This window comes from Artemia sp. Qi Xiang Cuo, chromosome 4 (genome assembly GCF_049724085.1).
Source record: "Artemia sp. Qi Xiang Cuo chromosome 4, ASM4972408v1, whole genome shotgun sequence".
Taxonomy (NCBI): domain Eukaryota; kingdom Metazoa; phylum Arthropoda; class Branchiopoda; order Anostraca; family Artemiidae; genus Artemia; species Artemia sp. Qi Xiang Cuo.
In genome coordinates, this window is record NC_142797.1 from 20,455,238 (window position 1) to 20,477,820 (window position 22,583).

Consider the following 22,583-nt stretch of genomic DNA (forward strand, 5'->3'; position numbering starts at 1 on the left):
ATTGAATGAGCCTTTTTTGAGTTTCTACGACAACATTTTCCATTAGTAGCTTGTATACCTCCAGGGCATAAATTACAACCCTATACCCTAAGGGCTGAGAGGGTGGTTATTATCCTCTAAGACCTAATTTCCATAACTATCAACTATGTTAAACAAAATGGCTATCTCAAAATTTTGATTGGATGTGCCAGGGAAAATGATGGGCGTGAGAGGGGGGTCGGTCTTCCTCCAATCACTTTAAACTATTAAAAAAGGCACTAGCCCTTTTAATTTCCAATCAAATGAGCCATTTAAAAGTTTCTACGACAACACTTTTAATAAAAATCTTATATGCCCCCAGGGGATGACTTACAAACCTCGCCCTAAGAACGGGAGGGGGGTTGTCATCATCAAAGACCTAATTTCCAGAACTATCTACTACGTTGAACAAAATGGCTATCTGAAAATGTTGATTGAATGTGTTTGGAGGAATAGTGGGCGTGAGAGGGGGGTTAGTTACCCTCCAATCACTTTCAACTATTAAAAAGGGCACTAGCCCTCTCAATTTTCAATCGAATGAGCCCCTTTTGAATTTTTCGACAACTCTATCATTAAAAACCTTATATGCCCCCAGGGGATAACTTACAACCTTTGCCCTGGCGACTCTGGGGGGTTTGTCATCCTTAAATACATAATTTCCAGACCTTTCAACTACGTTGAACAAAACAGCTATCTCTAAACTTTGATTGAATGTGTTTGGGGAAATGGTGGGCGTGAGAGGGGGGTTAATTACTCTCAACTCACTTTCGACTTTTAAAAAGGGCAATTTCAATTTTAAATAAAATAAATCCCTTTTGAAACCCCTTGAGAGGGGGGGGGGGTTAATTACTCTCTACTCACTTTCGACTATTAAAAAAGGCAATTTCAATTCCAAATAAAATAAACCCCTTTTGAAATTTCTACAACTACTTTCTATATAAACCTTATATGCCCCCAGGGCGTAACTTACAACCCTTGCACTGAGGGCTCTGATGGGGTTATCACCCTAAAAGACCTAATTTCCAGAACTTTCGACTACGTTGAACAAAATGAATATCTCAAAATTTTGATTGGATGTGTTTGGGGAAATAGTGGACGTGAGAGGGAGGTTAGTTTCCCTTCAATCACTTTCGACTATTAAAAGGGCACTAGCCGTTTCAATTGTCAATTGAATGAGCCCTTTTTGATGCTTTTACAACATCGCTTTCTATAAAAACCTCACATGCTCCCATGGCATAACTTACAACCCTTGCCCTGAGGGGGGGGGGGGGTTGCCATCCTCAAAGACCAAATTTCCAAAACTTTCAACAACGTTGAATAAAATGGCTATCTAAAAATTTTGATTGCATGTGTTTGGGGAAAAGGTGGGCGTGAACGGGGGGTTATTTGCCCTCCAATCACTTTCGACTATTAAAAAGGGCACTAGCCCTTTCAATTTCCAATCGAATGAGCCCTTTTTCAAGTCTTTACGACAAAGATTTCAGTAAAAACCTTATATGCTCCCAGGGCATAACTTATAAACCTTGCCCTGAAGACAGTGGGGGGAGTGTCCCGCTCAAAGGTATAATTTCTTGAACTTTAAACTGCGTGGAACAAATTGGCTGCCTAAAAATTTTGATTGGATATGTTTGGTGAAATGGTGGACGTGGAAGGGGTGTTAGTTGCCTTCCAATCACTTTCGATTATTAAAAAGGGCACTAGCCGTTCCGATTTCCAATCAAATTAGCCCTTTTTGAAGTTACTACGAAAATGTGTTCTATAAAAACCTTATACACCCCCAGGGCATAACTTACAACCCTTGCCCTGAGGGCTCCGGGGGAGTGTCCTCCTCGAAAACATAATTTCTATCTGGAAATCGACAGCAATGAACAAAATGGCTATCTAAAATTTCGATTGGATGTGTTTGGAGAAAAAGTGGGCAAGAGAGGGGGGGGGGCTAATTGCCCTCAAATCACTTTCGACTATTAAAAAGGGCACTAGACTTTTGAATTTCCAATCGAATGAGCCCTTTTTCAAGTTACAACAACAAAGATTTCAATAACAACTAATATGCCCCCGGGGCATAACTTATAACCCTTGCCCTGAAGACTGTGGGGGGAGTGTCCTGCTGAAAGGTATAATTTCGTGAACTTTAACTGCATGGAACAAAATGGCTATCTCAAAATTTTGATTGGTTGTTTTTGGAGAAATGATGGACGTGTAAGGGGTCTTAGTTGCCTTCCAATTACTTTTGACTATTAAAAAGGGCACTAGCCATTTCAATTTCTAATCGAATGAGCCCTTTTTGAAGTTTCTACGACAACGCGTTCTATCAAAACTTTATATGCCCATAGTGCATAAATTACATCCCTTGCCCTTAGGGCTGTTAAGGAGCTCTCATTCTCAAAGACATTCATTACACAACTTAAAACTATGTTGAATAAAAAGACTATATAAAAATCCTCAGTATATCTGTATTGGGGAGAGGTTTGCTTGAGAGGGGGGTTAGTTGCACTTCAATTAATTTCCACTTTTAAAAAGGGTACTAGCCCTTTGAATTTCCAATCGAACGAGCCTTTTTTGAAGTTTCTACAACAACGCCTTCTATAAAAACCTTATATGCCCCCAGGGCATAACTTACAACCCTTGCCCTGAAAGCTGTGGGGGACTGTCCTCCTCAAAAACATAATTTCTATCTGGAAATCAACTACGCTTAACAAAATGGATATCTCAAAATTTTGATTGGATGTGTTTCGGGAAATGGTTGGCGTGGAAGGGGTGTTAGTTACCTTTCAAAACCTTTCGACCATTAAAAAGGGCATAAGCCACTCCAATATCCAATTGAATAAGCCCTTTTCAAAGTTTCTACGACAACTTCTTCGATATGAAGTGCCCTGCTCTAAACGAAAAAAAAAAAAATACATTGTGCCAACATCGTTCTTATATGCCCTCAGGGCATAACTTAAAACCCTTGCCCCGATGGTTGTGGGGGATTGTCTTCCTCAAAAACATATTTTCTATCAGGAAATCAACTACGCTGAACAAAATGGCTATCTCAATCACTTTCGACTATTAAAAAGGGCACTAGCCCTTTGAATTTCCAATCGAATGAGCCTATTTTGAAGTTTCTACGGCACCGCCTTCTATAAAAGCCATACATGCCCCCAGGGCACAACTTAAAACCCTTGCCCCGAGGGTTGTGGGGGAGTGTCCTCCGCAAAAACGTATTTTCTATCTGAAGATCAATTACGCTGAACAAAATGGCTATCTGAAAATTTTGATTGAATGTGTTTGGGGGAATGATGGGAGTGGGGGGGGGGCCTAGTTACCCTCCAATCACTTTCGACTATTAAAAAGGGCACTAGCCCTTTGAATTTCCAATCAAATGAGCCTTTTTTGAAGTTTCTACGACAACACCTTCTACAATAACCTTATATGCCCCCAGGGCATAACTTGAAACCCTTGTCCCGAGGGTTGCGGGGGAGTGTCCTCCTCAAAAACATATTTCCTATCTGGAAATCAACTATGCTGAACAAAATGGCTATCTCAAAATTTTGATTGGATGTGTTTGAGGGAATTACGGGCGTAGGGAGGGGGGGGGGGCTAGTTGCCCTCCAATCACTTTCGACTATTGAAAAGGGCACTAGCCACTCCAACTTCCAATAGAATGAGCCCTTTTCGAAGTTTCTACAACAACTCCTTCAATACAAAGTGCCCAGGTATGGAGGAAAAAAATAAATAAATAAAACATTGTGCCCACATCGTTCTTTACTTAGGCAGCGCTATCGCGCTGCCTATGATATAATTCATTATTACAGGCAATGATATCATTTTTACCTTAAATATATAAATTTAGTCATACATCTTATTTTTATACTTTATTAATAATATTCTTAATTTATGGACTGCATTGATGCAGCTTTTAAAATTTGCAAAGTTGATGCAAAAAAAGAGCTTAAGTGGCCTACCTTTTATCAAAGGATTTTCTTCCAACTGCATAATTGCATCTAAAGCAGTATTGTTCATGAAGTTGGATTGTTCCCCTAACTGTGACAGATTCCCTTTCTGACCAAGGAATATTGACTTTCTTGAAACTCTTCTGCCAACGGATGTAACCTCCGTATCAATAAATGTCTCACCTAGGTTGAACTGTGGACTTTCAGTATTTTTTAGATATTCAATTTCTCCAGTGCTGCCAATAGTTTCTCTTCTACCCTTTTTTCCCCCAAGGCTAAATCGAGACAATTGAATTGGTTCTGGTCCGAAAGTAGTTCTTCTGTTTTCAAGAGGTAACAGCTGTGCAACACTGTCTTGATCTTCTGCAAGTGTTTCAACCATCTCATCTGCTTCTTTTTCCTCAAATAAGGAGCGACGATTGGCAGAATAATGAGGAATGTTGCTCATATCTGCATTAAATAAGGACAACCTTCGATCTTCCCTTGGAGTCTCAATTGGTTCAGACGTCCTTGGTCCAGGCCCAATGCTCATTCTCGCAATTGATTTTCTGGTGCTTGGCTTTGGACGAGAGAGAGGACCAATTGAATCTTCAAGATTCTGGCAAAGGTTCTCAAACGTCGTTGGTGACTCAACAAAAGTGTCATTATTTGTTTGAGGAAGTCGGAACAGTGACAATCTAGTTGTCATCCCCACTTTGGTGGGTGTTGGAGCCAAAGTGTCATCCATGACTTATAATCTATAAAGGAGAAATCAATTATATTGTATTATAATATTATAGTTAATAAATAAAGTTAATCAAAAGATAATAATTGTATTTACAGCAAAAAACTTCCCTTAGATGTTTGAGGTGCACTCATTTTATTGCTTCCAATAAACTTTTAGCAATCTTTTTGCAATCTCAAGCATGAGTTTAAACATGTGAAGTTGTATTTGTTTCTTCTTCTTTACTGCTTTACCTAACCCAAAACCCCTGTGAGAGGCAACACTGAATCCTTGCGGAAGGTAATACTGTAGTTACTCTGTTTTGTTTTGTTTTATTGGAGTGGAGGAAGTTTTGAATTATACATTCAAAACATAAATCATTTTTTTAGGCAGTACTTCAAGAAAACATTAAAAAACATAAACCAGCCATAATCTACTATGTAGCATAAACTTGTGAAGATTCATGTGCCCCATTGTACTCTCTTTTTTTCACCACACTGTTACAACAGATGACTGTAGGAGCTTCATTAAGCAAATAGTGGATTTACATTATACCTTTTGTAAAGTAGCTTATTCTGAGCAATGGCTCATGACTAGGAAGCTCAAAATAATCCACCAATCAAAAACACATTTAAATACTTACAAATGTTACAAAAGCAAATGTTATTGACCATTTGGGTTATGTGAAACCAATAGTATTCATTAAACTTGTTAAACTTTTTGTCCTCTTTCAGTGATGAAATTAATTAGAAGGTGTCTGACTTTTTGCCTAGTACTCTGTATGATTCTCCATCAGTATTTTCAGACAACCATTATGATACAAGTGGCACTAAATAATATAAATATGGCAGTGGGGCTTGGTAGATACGATTAGCATAATTTGATGCCTAAAACAGTTACTTATAGACCCAACTTTTTGGAAGATTTTTTTACACCCTTTTATTGGGGTACTAATACTTAGTTGCCAGCATTAATTTCATTTTAATAAATAACTCATAGTTGTCTGGCCAAATCTATACTCACCGTACTAAAAAACTTAATAGTTTTCCAAATTTGTAATATTGATTAAAAAAAATCATATTACAGAAATTACCACAAACATTAGTAGAGATACAGCCTCCCTAAACCCTATAAAGATCACAGCATGATGCGTGGTTTACTGGAAACAATTTGTATTTTCACCAGTGTGTTTTTATTTGTCATAACTTCAATAACAGAAAAACATTCTCCACCAGACCCCCAAACTTGAACACAAATATTTTGAAGAGCTTGACCAATTTTTGCATGCATTCCCTCCTGACTCTGATTATACAGTATTTGTAACGTCTGAGGCCGATGCTATTATGCACCTTAAGCAAAAGCTGTCACAAGACATAAATGGAATTCATGCTCTATATATCGAAAATGGAGGTTCTGCACTTTTAGAACATCTCACGTTACTTCCACGGATGATTTTCACACAAGGTATGGTTCCGTCAATATTCTATGCTGAGGATCTTTCGTCTATTTCGAAAAAAATGAAAAACCTCCAGTCAACGCACATCTTTCAGGCCCATAACTCTATCAACCAATTTATGCAAACTTTAAAAACTACTGTTCATAAACGAGCTTGAAGAAGAATGTTATACGCATCTACATCATTTGGCTTTCCACATGGTATTGGATGAGCAGACGCTCTTGTGGTTGTTGCTAATGCTCTGCTTGATGCTTCTTGTAGAGGTAGCTCACTTGCCTTGGCAAGTCATGATGTTCACCACGTCTTTGACTCCCTCATCCACCCCCTCATGCTTTTAAGGGCTGCTAAAAGAAGTAAACCCGGCTATCGTCAGATCCCAAAAGGATATGTATGCTAAGCAATGATTCCAACTTAAAATCCCTCTTGTGAATGAAATGGCAAAATGAAATGGCAATGCCTCTGGATAGAACTGTACCAGTTAAGAAAGGAGCCAGGCAAGGTGCCATTGGCTCACCTTGTAATTTCAATAATCATGTCCTCGAAGCTCAAGCAGGAGCGGATCCAGGATTTTTTAGGGGGGGGGGGGGCGCAAAATAGGTTGATCCGATAAACTTGCGTTAGGAGCAAGTTCAATTAACGCAAACTTGAGTTAATCAAGTAAATTACACTACTTTAGACTACGCTAGGGGGGGCCCTTCGCCCCCCTGGATCCGCCACTGACCTCAAGGCTAGTGTCAGATGTCTTGCGTTCTTTCTGGCCTCAAAATCTCCTTAGTCACTTATCCTGATGACATTTTTAACCTCAGCCTAACTTTTGACAAAATTTCTTGAACTTTCCGAAAACTGCCAACAGAATACTTCAAATCTGGTCTTGAATTCCACACTGAAAAGCCCGACGCAGTGCACATCACTTCCTGATGAAATTATACTGGAAAATTCAAAATTCACCATCTGACCGAATCATTTATGTTGGCATCAGCATTAGAAATACAATTTCTCACAGACATCATCTCCTAACAAAACAATCAAACGCCATCTATCAGCTTCATATGCTTCCGTTGTCTCTGCTAAGCTTCACTTCCAACGCTGTTATCTGTCAATGCTGTCAACACTGTTGCTCTTCTCCACACCCTCTACATAGCACCCTTCTGGGGGATTCTTACACACGCTAATAAATTGAAAATCTGCTCCATTTCCTTCTGTTTTGCAAAATACCAACTGAGATCTAATTTCAACATGCAGTCCAAAGCTCATCAATCATCTTCATATAGCAGATCCTACTATAGCTGTTACTAAACTTATTGAAAAACAAAACTAAAAGCTTTCAAAACAAGCTTGGAACCAACTCCTTTTACACGGGTTACATTGGCATAGTTGTATAGTGCTCATTTGCTTTATTTTCTTCTTTTTTTGCAGTGTTGAGTTATTTGTTTACTTGTATGAAGACAATTTTCAATAAATTATAATAATAACTAGCACAAGACTAATCAAGGTTATAAATAGGAGCTACCACAGACAAAAGTGGAGCAACCACCTTCTCAGACTTTCTGAAAGTCCTGCAGCCTGTCATTTACCCTTTATGGTGCTGAAAAATGTATGCTAAACAGCATAGCTTTAATATATCAAAACAATACGAACCACAAAGAAAATCATGATTGTAATCAAGATTACCAGAAAAAAGAGTATTACTTAGAATAATTACCTTTCTAACTTTCAATTTAGCTTTAATTTTTGTAAAGGACACTCTTTTTATCAATTTTTTTTTTCGTTTGATTCTATTTAAAACCTCAAAAGTGAAAATTGCTACTTTTTAAGCAATGTGTTTAGTTTGCTGGAGCAATACATTATTGAGGAATCAGTTAATGATTTAACAATTAATTTGTGATATATTATCAGTAATTATTCAATGTTACAATGACAAAATACAAACTGTTAGAAATATATTTAGCTTCCAGTAAAGCCAAAATTATGATTTGCTGATTAGGGGGCAATTGAAAGGCTACTCTTATTTGTGACATTTTCCGTTTGTTTTAAATTCAACTTGATATTTCATTTCAAATTATGTACTTTTGAGAATCCATATAACCACACATATCAGTATTTTCCATCTGTATGTCCAATGTGATTATTCATGTTAATTTTTGTTCATTTTGGTTTCAGTTATTCAATCATTGTAATTCTTGTTCTTTTAAAGTTTGAATTGTTACGAGACTTAATTTTAGCTCATTCTAGGTTTTATTATGGCTCTTTATATTGTCTCTGAAAAACTTCTTTCTTGCAAAGTATTCTTTTTTAAGCTAGTTTATTTCTGTTTTCTAATTGACATAATTCTAGAATTGATTAAATCAAGTAATCTTTGCTGATATTTTTAAACTTGTCTGCTTAACAAAGAAATTATTGAATCATCATTTAAATCAAGATTTAACTATTCAGTCAAATTGTTTATCAGCTGTGGTTTGGTGCAATAAATTTTTAATAATATTTTTATTATAGAAATTGGGTTGGATTGAGAGAGGAACTTTTATTCATATGGATTGAGAATCTGCCTATTTTTCGTAATCTATAGGTTGTGTTGTAACTATAAAATTGGTCATGGTAAAACCAAGTATTTTACGTATTTTACCATAACTTTACTGACCCCTGTAAAATTGGTATTTTATCTATTTTACATAATTTATCTGTTTTGGATATTTTCCCTATCTTACATCTTTTACTGACATATTTTACAAGGGCTTGCAATTTTCCCTGCACAAAAGCGCAAAGAGGCTGGCAGAAACAGGTTTGATATGATATTGTTTTGTGCATAGCTGCATTACCCAGTTTAAAGGGTCGTCTGTCTGACTTCAGTGCCTCTTTTCATCAGAAAGATAAAATGCTTTATATTACAGTTAATTGCAGTTTTGAAATAGTGAAATATTAGCTGAAATAAAATTATATTAGTTCTGTGAGCTGTTAAAGTCAGATAAAGCTACAAGCAGGATTAACATATGACAACCAAGAAAAAAATAATAGGCAAGTAAAACGAGGGTGATGTCAATCAGTGGACAGACAAGAAGCAAAAATGACAGAAGCAGATATTTTGTCAGAGACTTCTGCACAGCCATTTCCAGTGCTCAAAAAAAGAAGGAAAAATAACAAGCCAGAATAAAAGAAAGACTATTCATCAATTAGATTCAGCAAAAATTCTCTGCTTAGTGATTGACTTAGCTTGTCTACTGACCTAATTTTCATTAAAAGTTTGGTCAGATGATCTAAATTTAAATTGAAGAAAAAAAAGTTATTTGAATCCTTTAGTTTTAAGTTATTATAAATTGAGCTTATAGGAATGTATCAAGTATCTTTATTTAAAGCAAGATCTCTATTTATGGATTTTTTTTTATTTTGCCTTCCTAAAAGATTGGGGGAAGCCATTTGCTTCAGATAATAAAGTTACCTCATCAAAAGGAACCGCATGATCTGGATTTTCAATGACGTGGAATCAATAGCAGAACCAATATCCTCATTTTTATTTTAAATTTCACATCCCAAAGAAATCTTGTGTTCATGCCATCGTTCCCTGGAAGTTGACATATGCACTCCCCCCAGACATACTCCCTTGGAGAATTCCCCCTCCCCCACAGAAATTCCCCCTGGATAATTCCAAATATTCATTAGAAGGGAAATTGAAATTTCTACTCTCCTGTTTAAGTCAGAGGCAATTGTAAAGCATTGCCTATAGTAAATACCAATAAGAGTTCAAAGTATCAACATCTGTTCATGTATTTTTTTGCAGAGGAACTTCATGTGGATGGGGTGTTCAAATAAATATTGGAGGGGGCTCAGTCAATTGGAAATTTTAATGCCATTTTCTAAAATGTAGCCTCTTTTCAACCAATTACTACCAAATGTGTTGCTACTGACTACAGTGACTTTAAGAAATTCTTATTCTACTTTAATGGCCCTTGTGTTTCAGCAGTTGTTGTGAAAGAATCTTCAGATAAATGGAGAATTAGTTATAACAGAGAGACAAGGGGAGGTTGGACATAGAAATTGATATATAACCCTCAGGGCCATATCCAGGACTTTTGTTGAGGGGATGTATTTTTTAGGGGGAGGGGGCTTTGGAACAGGCATGGTCATCTGCATCTGAATGTGAGTCTAAAGGAAAGGAGCTAGATTTTCCAGTAGATCCTGTTAAAAACAGTTTTAATGACTGAAAGTGACTGAACATTCCGCTATTACGATCCAGCACTTAGATAATCAAAATCATCTAAGTGTTACACACCACTTCTTGCTCGTTTTTAGAGCTTTTATAAATGAAAAAACAGCATGTATGTGACATGAGAAATGCGGCTATTTAAATATGCAAGGCTATTAGGGTAACATTTCTTAAGTTTAAATATAGGAAAAAAAATTCCTAGTAAGATTTTACTCCCAAATATTGGTAATTTTTTTTTACAAAATGGATGTCCAAAATTTGACTGTTAATTAAATTAACATTCAAAACCTTTCATTTAAACCTTTCTTAAAAGGTTAAATTGACCTTTCTTAAGCCCCCGAAAATCAAAATCATCAGGATATTTCATTAAAAGCTGGAAGTGATGCTTAAAAAGAAATGCTCAACTTGTCTTAAAGCTACAGGGTAACTCTCTAACACCAATTTTACCCTACAGAGAGTACCCTTTCCTAGAGAGTACCATATTTTACCTTATTTTACCAATTTTACTTACCAAGCTTTTATTTTACAGTAATTTTACAACACTGTCTATGGGGCTGAAGCAACTTTAACCCAAATCCTGCAGTTACCCTTGATTATTCATATATCTTAATCCACTATTTTGTTAAAGAATCTTTTCATGTTCTACTTTGTTGCAACTGTTTGTTTGATATAGAAAAAAATCAACATTTTTTGCTGTTTTTTTTATTTTTGGTTATTATTTGTAGTCAATAGTCATAATACCAATTTAGAAAAAAAAAAAATCAAAAGTTATTACAAATAACCAAGGACTATATTTAGGTATTAGAAAAAGTCCTGGAACACATTACCACAGTGGTCAAATAAAACATTTTACTATTTGATTTCAGGGTTAGTCTGAAAAAAAAAATTACTGCCTCTGCTCTGGACTCTCCTGTCCTTATGGTTACAGAGTGTTTATAACATCAGAATTGACAAGGGATGGGAGTTGTAAATAAGGTTGTCCTACATGAAGAGTACTTATGAGAAGGAAATACAACAATGGCAGAAGAGGAGTATAATTATAGATGATTTTTAGGTATCTCAACTAATTTGCTAGCTAAATAATGCATGCACCACTCAGGGCTGTCACATATAGGGGGGGAGAGTTTCCCCCTCCTCCTCCTGATGTTTTGGTAACTTTGTAAAAAAAGAAGTCTTTAAAATCGTGGTGCTTCATGCGACAATTTTTCCGCCATCACTAAAATTCTTTGTTCAGTTCAATAAAGGTCACAAAAATAACGACATGTCATCTACAGAAATTTTGAACTTGGTTGGAATACACAGCAGTATTACCACCTCCTGTCATGATTTTACAAACATTGCCACATTTTTCTATTTGGTTAAATAAACAGCATTAAAATAGTGACATGATATGTACCAAAATCTGAATCTTGGTTGGTAAATGCAGCAGTTTTACTGACTTGTGCAGTGCTTTTACATATTATATTCAAAATAGACGTTATGCTAATTTTTGACAAAACAGTTGGTAAAAATGACCAGCCAGTCAGTAAAATCTCTTGCTTCCCCCCCCCCAATATTTTGACTAGTAATAACCCTGGCGCCACTTCATACATTCATACACTTCTTAATACTGCTTCTAAATTTATTAGACACTACCTTTGCAAACTCTATTATAAGAAAATAAAGTGACACCTTATTAACTAAAATCCAAAATTCAATTCAAAAGAAAATACTATCTTAATATGGCACCTAGCAGCAGCTTACCCTGCCCCTTTAACATTTCTGCTATCAACAGTTCTTGTGCGGGGGGGGGGCTTCCACTATAAACCAGACAAATCACCAGTTTCTTTTGTTTCACAACACTGACAAAAATTAGTCAAATTACAAATTGCTTTCAAGAACCAAAACTGGTTTAAAAAAAAGTTAAAAATAAAGAAAAATGAACAAAAATTTTTGAAAAAGTTAGTTATTAAAGAAATAAAAATTTCATGGGATTGTGAGTTAGTATTGTCTTAATTAGTTTCTAGTATTGTTGGTTTCCATGGGGGCAACCAGGGTAAGACAGCCAGTAGCTGCATGGCTAATTTCTAGTTTGTCATTTAAATTGTTTTAAAATATTGGTTATATTACTTAAAAATTGGATTTGCTTAAATTTTCTTAAGAAGCATGAGATTAGCTCAAAAATTTTCTCCATATAAAACACTATTTTATGTGAACTAATACTCAATAGCTGACCCTAATCATAGAGTTGTCACATTTCAAACTTGGTCCTAATCATGGAAAATGCTCTCTAATCCCAAACACAAGATCTTAAAGTCTAAAAAAGTATATAAGCTGCTGACACTCAATCATGGATAGATTTAATCAAAGACAAACTTTATGAAGTAGAATAATTGTATTTAAATAAGCTAGGCTTTAATGTTAAAAAATAAGACTATCATTAATAAATTTATTTTAAGACAAGTGTTGTGAAGAAGAATAATTACATCTAAACAAGCTAAGCTTTAATGTTGGAAAAGTATTTCTTGTTAATGGGTTATTGTATTCATAGCCTGAGATCAGCTAAATACAATCATCATTTAAAAATGACTTTAGAATCTGGATAACAATAGAAGGAAACCAAAAAACCATTAATAAAAACATACTGTCTATTACAAAGCAAGAAATTCATTACTAGTCCTATCCAAATCCTACACAGGATTTGTCCAAACACTAGCAAATGCAATTGCATCATTTTGGCTTTATCTTGTATCATTAATGAGGGAAGCAATACTTTTCTCATAGCAGCATTTATTCTATTTGGGGAGGAATTGAACAGTGCTGTTATTTTTTCATTAGGCTATTATATTTTCTTCAGAAGAGGTGTAATTTTTTAGTCTACCCAAAAACTGATTTTATATGTCCTAATGAAAGTAAGTGAGTAATTGGATTAATGATGCTTATTGACTATTATGGTCCCTGTGTTGGCCTTGCAGAGTGTTATCACGACGAGATTTGATTTCTGGGTGCTGTATTACCAAGCTAAGGTCAAATCCACTATGTCATATAAAGTGGGATTTTACCAAGCTTGTTTTTTTATTTCATAGCCAATTATTACATTATTTTTTGGAATTGTCAGCAAACAGTTATTGCTAACTAGCAATTCAGGATAAAGTTCCAATTGAGGGGCTTTTTAATATCTTGGAAAGTAGTTGAATTATGTGAATGAAACTTTCATGAATGAAACTTTCATGAATGAACCTGGAGCCTAAAACGATTGTTGGTAAGTTAATACATAGCTAAATTAAAACAAAAAATGAAATTATTACCTTCACTTTGGGTTTCTAGTTTTGTTTTCAAAGGGTCTAGTGTGAGAATGTAATTCCTATTGAAGCAAAACTTTAAGCCATATCAAGGCCTTTTTTCCTAAACAAAAAAAAATATTTATAATCAGGGTAAAGGTACCAATGATTTGAAAATTTTTGTAAAAAACAGTTTTTCTACTCCAGAAGTTCTAATTTAAAGACTTTTGGTTTGAAAAAGGGTTCAATGTGTAGGAAAACCATTTAGGAATCTAACTGTATGATGAGAAATTTGAACTTTTATCTGAAAAGGGTAACAAATTCCGATGTTCCGAAGTTAGAGCATTTTCTCCTACATATCTGATACAACAAAAAAGTCACCTGTTTTTGATGCAAGTTGGAACCCAATTCAGCACGTGTCAAAATACGTGGGGAATACCTGTGGACAGAACCTGGTGTATTTGACATGTATATTCTTGTTTCTTTGTTTTTCTTTGACCTCATTTCATGTATAAAAGTATAAAACACTATTCAAAAACTAGAATTAATAAAACTAACAAAATTGTTTCTAGTATGTAGTATTTAGTATAACAAAATTTGTGTAACAAATTTTAATATACAGTATTAAATACAAATAGTATTTAGTATAACAAATTTAGTATTACAAAATTGTTTCACTTGCATTTTGGAAGGATAGGGTTTAGGAAAATGGGAGTGGGTTTCAAGAAATTTAAGAAGTTTATTGCCATTATATTTGATTTAGTGGAGTTTATTTTCATATGCAGATTCTTAGCTTCATCCAAGACATAGGTTAGGATTTTTTTTTTTTGGGGGGGGGGGGCAATTTTGATATTTCTATGACATGGTTTAAGGCATTTAACCCCCCCCCCCCAAAAAAAAAAAAAAAGAAAAAGATTTTCCAAATTTGACAATTTTTTTTAGTTTCATTGATAAGTGCTAAGGAAAGGGAAAAACAATTTCCATGTGAACCTCTGCAATTTTGGCAGTAGCAGGCACCCATACATTTGTCAGTGGACCCTGGAATTTTGCCACCAATTATTTCTCATTTATTTTACATGTTCAGTGAAGTTTCAATCTATATTTTGAGAGGGCCTGTTGCTGTCTGTTGAAAATTTTGAAAAGGTTACTACATGATATTTGCAAAAGAAATAAATCAATTTGTAGAAGCCATTATCTACAGTTGAATTTGACTGAAAGAACATTTTTAGTGTGCCTGGTATTCCACTACATTAAACAAGAATTTTTGACACTATGAACCTAGTTTTGACAATGTAATATTTGTTGCCATTTTAATTTAATTTTATCAAGAAATAGCTAATGTGACTAGAATTCAGATAAAATCAGACGTATCTTGATGTATTGGTGCCATGTTATTATTAGATGTTTTTAGGAATTAAAAATAGGTTTCAAAGTCTCAAGTTGGTTTCAAAGGCATTTTGAGAAAGTTTCTGCCAAAATACGTGTTCCAGGGTAATTGGACCTCTGATGGCAGATCAAATGAGAGGAGCTGTTTGTATGCACCAATATATATATATATATATATATATATATATATATATATATATATATATATATATATATATATATACATATATATATATATATATATATATATATATATATATATATATATATATATATATATATATATATATATATATAAAATTAGTTCAGATGTTTATAGGAATTACAAGTAGGTTTTGAAGTCATTAGAACCCAAGTCCTAAAATTGGTCTCAATCAGGAACCTTTATTGCTATCTAAATTCACAAAGTGCAAAGATTTTCAAACAGAGGTGTTTATTGTTTAAAGTTCAGGAAAGGTCTGCCCATTTCATACAAAAACATAGATTGAAAACAAAACTAGTCTAATCTTGGCTCTCCACCAAAACAGGTAACTAGACATTTCAAGTATCACAGGAACTACAATCTGAGAAAATAAATATCAAAATGTGAAAAAAAAATGATAAACCATCCAGTTGCAGATCCAGAGGGGGGGCAAGGGGTACCCCCCTAAAGTAGTGTAATTTACCTTATTAATGCAAGTTTGCATTAATTAAACTTGCTGCTAATGTAAGTTTATCAGATCAACATATTTTGCACCCCCCCTTAAAAAATCCTGGATCCACCCCTGAAACCATCACACCTATTGCACCAATTATTAGAAGAAAACAAAATTCCTTATTTTCACAAATTTCATCAACCCCCTGCCCCCTTTTTTAGAAAATCCTACATAGGCCAATCAGTTGAGTCCACTGTATATAAATAATAGATTGTCATAATTTGTATATAAATTAAGCCATACCTGTGACATGGGACAGTTGCAAACCCCTTGGCCAGCTCACCAAGTTTTTTTCTGCTTTTGCAATTACAAATAATGCACTTTCTAACCATTTCTCATTGATTGACACAAACACACTAATCCATAAGTGCACAAATAAGTAGGAGGAGCTTTTTGTTCACACCAAGAATGAAGAGCCAGAAATCATCTGCAGTAAACTTACTGCTAAGTATATAAACTGCAGTCAAAACTAAGTTCCAAGTGTCAAAAATTCTTGTTTAATGTAGTGGAATACCAGGTGCACTAAGAATGTTCCTTTAGTCAAATTCAAAGGTAGATAATGGCTTCTATAAATTGATTTATTTCTTTTGTGAATATTTTGTAGTAACCTTGTCAAGATTTTTGACAGACAGCAACAAGCCCTGTCAAAATATAGGTGACTGTTAAAACTATCACTGAACATGTCAAAACAAATGAGAAATAATTGGTGTCAAAATTCCAGGGTCTACTGACAAAAATATACCTGTCAAATTTATGGGTGCCTGCTACTGCTTAAAATCACAGAGGTTCACATGGAAGTCATTTTTCCTTTTCATGGAAGACTTATAAATGAAACTAAAAAAAACACTCTTAATTTTGGGTCAGAAGTTGAACTGCAGCTTGACAAATACTATACTGTTTTCTTTAGCAACAAAAAAGCAAGGTGCCATATTTTTTTGGTACAATTCTGGACTTTCCTGACAAAGAACAGTCCAAACTAAAATTTTTTAAGTGGATTAGAATTGCAGATCACATTTTGAAATGGCCAAATGTTGATGACATTTACACTATCAAAAATGAACAAATCTTTGCTGGGCCATTAAAACTGACAGGAAGTGGGCCATTCCAGATAGTGTTTGGAGATGCTATTCTTGTGGCATATACACAACACTTAGAAAAAAGAAAATTTAGGTGATCTAGGTCACAATATCAGACTCCTTATGATTAACCCATTTTGTTATACTATATACTTAAAACAATTTTGTTAGTTTTATTAATTTTACTTTTTGAATAGTGTTTTATACTTCTATACATTAAATGAAGTTGAAGAAAAACAAAGAAACAAGAATATACATGCACCCTTTTCAGATAAAACTTCAAACTTCTCATCAAACAATTAGGCCTAGATTCCTAGATGTTTTCCTATATAGGCTACTGAAAGTTTTTTCAAACCAAAAGTCTTTAAATAAGGAGTTCTGTAGAAGAAAAACTGTTTTTTAGAAAAACTGTCCCTGTTAAATCATTGGTACCTTTACCCTTGTGTACTTCTTACATTTAGCATATTCTGAGCATATGTTTTTTATCTGCTTTGAGGTCAACCTAGGCCTAGACACAATTATTAATTGACTACTAGGCCTAAGGTCTATGCATTGGCCCTGTAATGTTGCCACAACATGGTTTTATCTCTGGGTCCCATAGGCTATTACATAGCTAAGATTAAACCTACTGGGCTACCACATGACAAAAAAAATCAGGTTTATTTCTGAGCTTATTAAACCTTCAATTATTTTCTTTAACTTAAATGGCATGTTCTAGGCTATCAATTAGGCCAGGTCAGCCTAGGATGCAATTATAGCCTGATATCTGGTCAAGACCTACTGTGCTGGAGCTTTAAAGTATATTTACTTACTCAAATATGCTATTCTGTTTGTGGTGTCTAAATAGTAGCCGACGCCTCATGTCAAGTTTTTAAACTCTTAACTTTCCAAAAGATATCTGAAATCCAAAATACATCGTTACCGGCATTATCAAAGATTATGAATATTATAATATTTATAATAATATTTTTAATATATATAATAATTATTCACAGCAGCACAATAATAATATGTAGCCAGGGCTTCCACTCTCGAAAATCAAAGTTCGGGGAGTTTTCCGTTACAAGTCTTCAAGATTCGGGTTTTTTTCGGGGAAAAAACACAATGAAGTTTCGTTGCAAAAATTTGGGAACCAAAATTGGTTTTAGCTTCGTTTTCACGCTCAAGTAGGGCTTGTATCTGCGTAGTAAATCAAGCCGTTTACAAAATAGGTTTTGGAGCCAGAGACTGGGAGAGGAACCCATAGCTGAAAACACTTATTGCTGATATTGCGGCAAAAATGTCAAAATTGTTTTCAAAAAAAAAAAAAAATAGTGAACATGTGTGAACTGTAAATACCAGTAGCAATTTTTTATTAAGTCATTAATCTCAGAAATTCATTAATAATATTTAAAAACAAAAACAAATATTGTTTGCGGTTTCTAGATAAGTAAATTAAGTAATTTCCTTTGCCTAACGAACAGGTTTGCAAGACCGTAAAAATTTCCTAAAACTGCAGTTTAAAATATTACACCCGGTGAAAATATTACACGGGTGAAGGGACCAGAATAATAATTGTGAGGGAGTGCTAGGTGAATACGTTTGAGGATAAAGGGTGGTATGACAAATACAATTCTCAGATAAAAAGAAAAAAACTTAAATTTTACACACCGAATGAAACAATAACTTAAATGGTAAGAATTCCTGGCAAAAAGATCAATTTCTTCAATATATTATGCGTTCAATTATTAAGTATTAAACATTAATACAGTATGTTCAAAACCAAAAATAGCAAAAGAAAACCAAATTTAAACTTATGCTTCGGTTTTCAAAACCATTCTCTTTTTTTAGAAGTTCAGTTTCAAAATCCAGAATCTAACTGAGCGTTCCGTTAAACAACTTCAAGTATAATTCTTGGCTAATTTTGTCAAGATACTTGACCAAGAATGATGTAAATGTAAGAATCTTATAGAGTTTGGAATATTGCATTCGAAATTATTAAATCTAAATAAACGAAAGTGATACTTTTGTGAACATATAAAGAACCGTCTAGAATTAAATTGTATCGGTCTGGTTCTTATGCAAAGTAACACAGGAGACAAAAATTAACGAACAAGAGAGTAGTGAAAAATTATGGTATGCAAAGTAATGTTTGCTAGGGATAGTCACTAGGGGCAAACCGTGGTTGAGTGATTTTCGGGGAAATTTCGGGGATTCGGGGAAAAATAAATTTTTTCAGGGAGACACATAGATTTTCGGGGAAATCTCCGAAAATTCGGGGATAGTGGAAGCCCTGTATGTAGTAGTACATGTAGGCACACATAGCTGATTTCGGGAACCGATTTCAGCATAAGTGGACAAACGACAGCGGTAAGAATAATTTGTTGAAAGAAAAGTTTATTGCGCAAAATTTTCAGAACAAAAAATCATGGACACAAATAGTCAACTGGAGTTTATTAATAGTTGCTTGATTGATATCAGCTTAGTTCTCAGTTTAGTTTTTAGCGCTGATTTTGTAAATCGGCGCCGAAAACTGGAAAATTTTTCAAGCTCAAATCGACGCCGATTTCTTTCAAAATCGGCACTGATTTGGAAATCAGTTCCCGATATTAGCTATGTGTGCCCAGCCCCTAAGCACCGAATTTTACTTGTTAACGGTCGTTGCCTAGACATTGAATTCTGGCTAGACACGTGTCTAGACATGGGATTCTAGCTAGACACGCTTGTGAACGCCGCTTCATAAATCAGAACAGCGTTAACATGGAAGCTTTTCAATACCTTCCTGGAGTATGTTTTTTGGCTCTGGATTCATTATCCTACCCTAATCCCTTTCAAAACATAACAAAAAGTACCTAAACCAGAATTTTACCCAAGTATGTAGATACAATTATATATTTCCCAACTATTATCCCAGTGCGTATCTCTTGTTTCAATTCATGTGTCTGTAAATTGTATCAGCTTGCTAGACTATAACAAAACAAAAACCAGAAAAACAAGTGATGGGTGGTTGAATGAATTGTACATATATAATTTGGACTGTCTATTTACAAATTAAGGGGGTTGAGGGCAAAGTATAGCAGGGTTGCATGCAAAATGTGGTAGCTACAATCAGTACATGTAGGCACACATAGCTGATTTCGGGAACCGATTTCAGCATCAGTGGACGAACGATAGCGGTAAGAATAATTTGTTGAAAGAATAGTTTATTGCGCAAAATTTTCAAAACAAAAAATCATTGACACAATTAGTCAACTGGAGTTATTAATAGTTGCTTGATTGATATCAGCTTAGTTCTCAGTTTAGCTACAATCATTCTGAATGTTATGAAGTAGGCTATGAACTGTTTTCTTAACATTTTTCCTCCTCTAGACTTATACCCTGAATGGTACTACACTACTCTTTTGTTGCTGTTGTACTTAGTTCAGAATAGACCATGCGCAAGACTATTGCAGGGAAATTATTGTCATGGAGGAGGGAAAGTTCAAAACTAGGCTAGGTCTATCCTAGCTGTCTAGCCATAGGCTTAACCTAGCAATAAAATAACCACCAGGAATAAACCAATCATAATGATTGAACAAATTTGTGAAGCCAAAAATAGTTTTGTGTATTTCATTTAAGCAGAAGATCTATTTTACAAGGTTCCATTACCTTGCTGTAGTATAAACCCAGCCTCTTAGAAGGTGACCTTAGTTCAAATCTGTGAGGGTAAGATGAGGGTCTTTTGCTCCTTGCTACTGCCTTGGTTAAACTGGCCAGAATATCCTACCATGACTGAATTAATTCACAGATAGTATTAATGTTATTTGCTCTATTTTTTGTTTATGCTTGATTAAAATTGGGTAATTTTCACAGAGTTGGCAAAGGAGACCTGGTATTTTCAGCTGTGTAAAAGTGGTTCACTTCTGGTCCAGTGTCAGGAAGATATATCTGTTCTGGAACAAGAGCACCTGGTACCATGGGTGCCCATAGACTGAATTTTAGGGGGGGGGGGGCTTACCTGGTCTAATCAGCACTTCCAGTGCTGTATAATTGAAATCTCAAGACAAAATATTGTGGGCAGTGCAATAGCGTTGCCTAAGTAAAAAGCAATGTAGGCACAATATATTAATTTATTTATTTATTAACTGAAAACCTGTCTACAAAAACTTGAAAAGGACGGAGCAAAATATAAGAAAAAAAGAAAAGAAAACAACAATACGAGATAAGTAACGACAAAACCAATAATATCAAATAAGAACGTCAATTACAAATAAATCAAGTATAAAATTGGAACAAAATCAAATAATGCAAAATCAAATTCACACATGCAACATCAACATATTCATATATAATCATATATATAAAAAATAAGAACAAAAAAGAAATAAAAAAAGAATTAAAAAAAATCAACAAAAGACAAAGTTATTGCACTAGAAGTGGGCCTAGCTCATGACCAGCTACTTTTCTATTATGTTTTCAAATAACTCAAGAAATAGCTATTTCTGGGTCTGTAATTTTGTATATTTGAACTATAGGTGAATTTCTGTGCCAAGGTGGTAGACATAGTAAACATTTTACAAAACAGAAAAACAGCAAACAAATTTTGACTTTTCAGATTTTGTAAATTTTCCAAAATGGGGTGATGTACAATATATGGGGGAGGGCTGCTGCATTGAACAGGCTAGCTAAGAGATGACAATTGAAGCAGAACTTGCAAGTGACAATAGAGGCATAAGATGCTGAAATTCAATGGTTAAGATGCTCAATGAGAAGAGATCTAGTGTGACGTAAAGAGGATCCAATGGGGAGGCCTAAGTATACTATATGATCAGCAGGCTAAACCGTTGAGCTTCCAAGTGCTATTGAAGGGGGAGTAGGACTCTTCCAGTTTAAAAGAACTTTTTCAGACTTTGCCAAATTGAACTGAAGCCCAACCTTGAGGTATTCATCTTGAAGGATAGCAAAAATTTCACTGATTCGCAGTAGCATACAACTGAGATTCAGAATATCATCCGCGTAGCACACAAACAACAGATTAGTAGATGCCAAAATTAAAGAGCAGGGGCATTGGTCTTGAGCCTCAAGGACGTAATTATTGAAGAAATTGGGGGAAGAAACTGCACCTTGTCAAGACTGGCATGAGCCTTTTCTTAGGAATCAGAGGCAAATTTTTATCTGGCAGAAGTTTCACTCAAATGGATAACTGTGTATACATATCCCTAAGTGTACAAATTATATCTGGGTTCAGTCCATGCCTACCAGCTTTAAGAAACATTGCAGAGTGAATGAGTGAGTCAAATATGCGTCTTACGTTGTGGCCAGTAAGTACTAGACTTTCTCCTGCAGAAGTGACATCAATAAGAGTGTTTGCTACTACAGTGAGAGCATCAGCACAGCCAGTTCCTTGTTTGAAGCCAAATTGGTGTGGGGTTGCATAACAAGTTACTTTGAGTTCATCCCTAAAGAGAAGCTCAAAGAGCTTACAAAGAGAGGTTGCAATGGTGATGGGCTGAAACAAGGTACACTGGGGTACTGCTTTTCCCTTCTTAGGGATTGGGGTAAGGTCACTAATACAGAATGTTGAGGGCACAGCACATTGAGTGAATATCATCTGCATTAGCAGTGTGAGGTGTTGGGTTAAAAGAGGGCTTCTGTTCTTTAGATGCATAGCTCCCACACAATCAAAGCTGCTGGAAGGTTTCCACTTTAATTTTTGGGTTGCTTTTTCTATTGCTTGAGTTGTCACGGTGTAATGTGTTTTCGGCAAAGAAGCTAAGAAGGCATCTAATGGTAATCAGAAGTTATAGTGCTCTTTTTAAGAGTCAAAGTGAGCAGCAGGCAAATGGCCCCCCCCCCCATGCACACATACACGTCATGTTTTCCAGAAACACATCTGAT

The 22,583-nt window shown here is 35.0% G+C and overlaps 2 protein-coding genes across 2 annotated transcripts in view; both read right to left on the reverse strand.

Annotated features, from left to right (window-relative positions):
• Nup107 (nuclear pore complex protein Nup107) overlaps positions 1 to 17,682 on the reverse strand; it is a 94,004-nt gene extending 76,322 nt beyond the window's left edge. Inside the window, exons 1-2 of the mRNA XM_089088135.1 lie at positions 17,540 to 17,682; positions 3,966 to 4,690 (exon numbers count right to left, since the gene is read on the reverse strand). Of these exons, the coding sequence (XP_088944261.1) occupies positions 3,966 to 4,680 (715 nt within the window). The 5' untranslated portion in view covers positions 4,681 to 4,690; positions 17,540 to 17,682. The remainder of the gene's footprint in view (positions 1 to 3,965; positions 4,691 to 17,539) is intronic.
• Positions 17,683 to 21,876: 4,194 nt separating this feature from the next.
• Positions 21,877 to 22,296, reverse strand: LOC148952869 (uncharacterized). Its single transcript, XM_089087806.1, has one exon. The coding sequence runs from the start codon at positions 22,294 to 22,296 to the stop codon at positions 21,877 to 21,879; it is 420 nt and encodes a 139-aa protein (XP_088943932.1).
• Between the last annotated feature and the right edge of the window lie 287 nt (positions 22,297 to 22,583).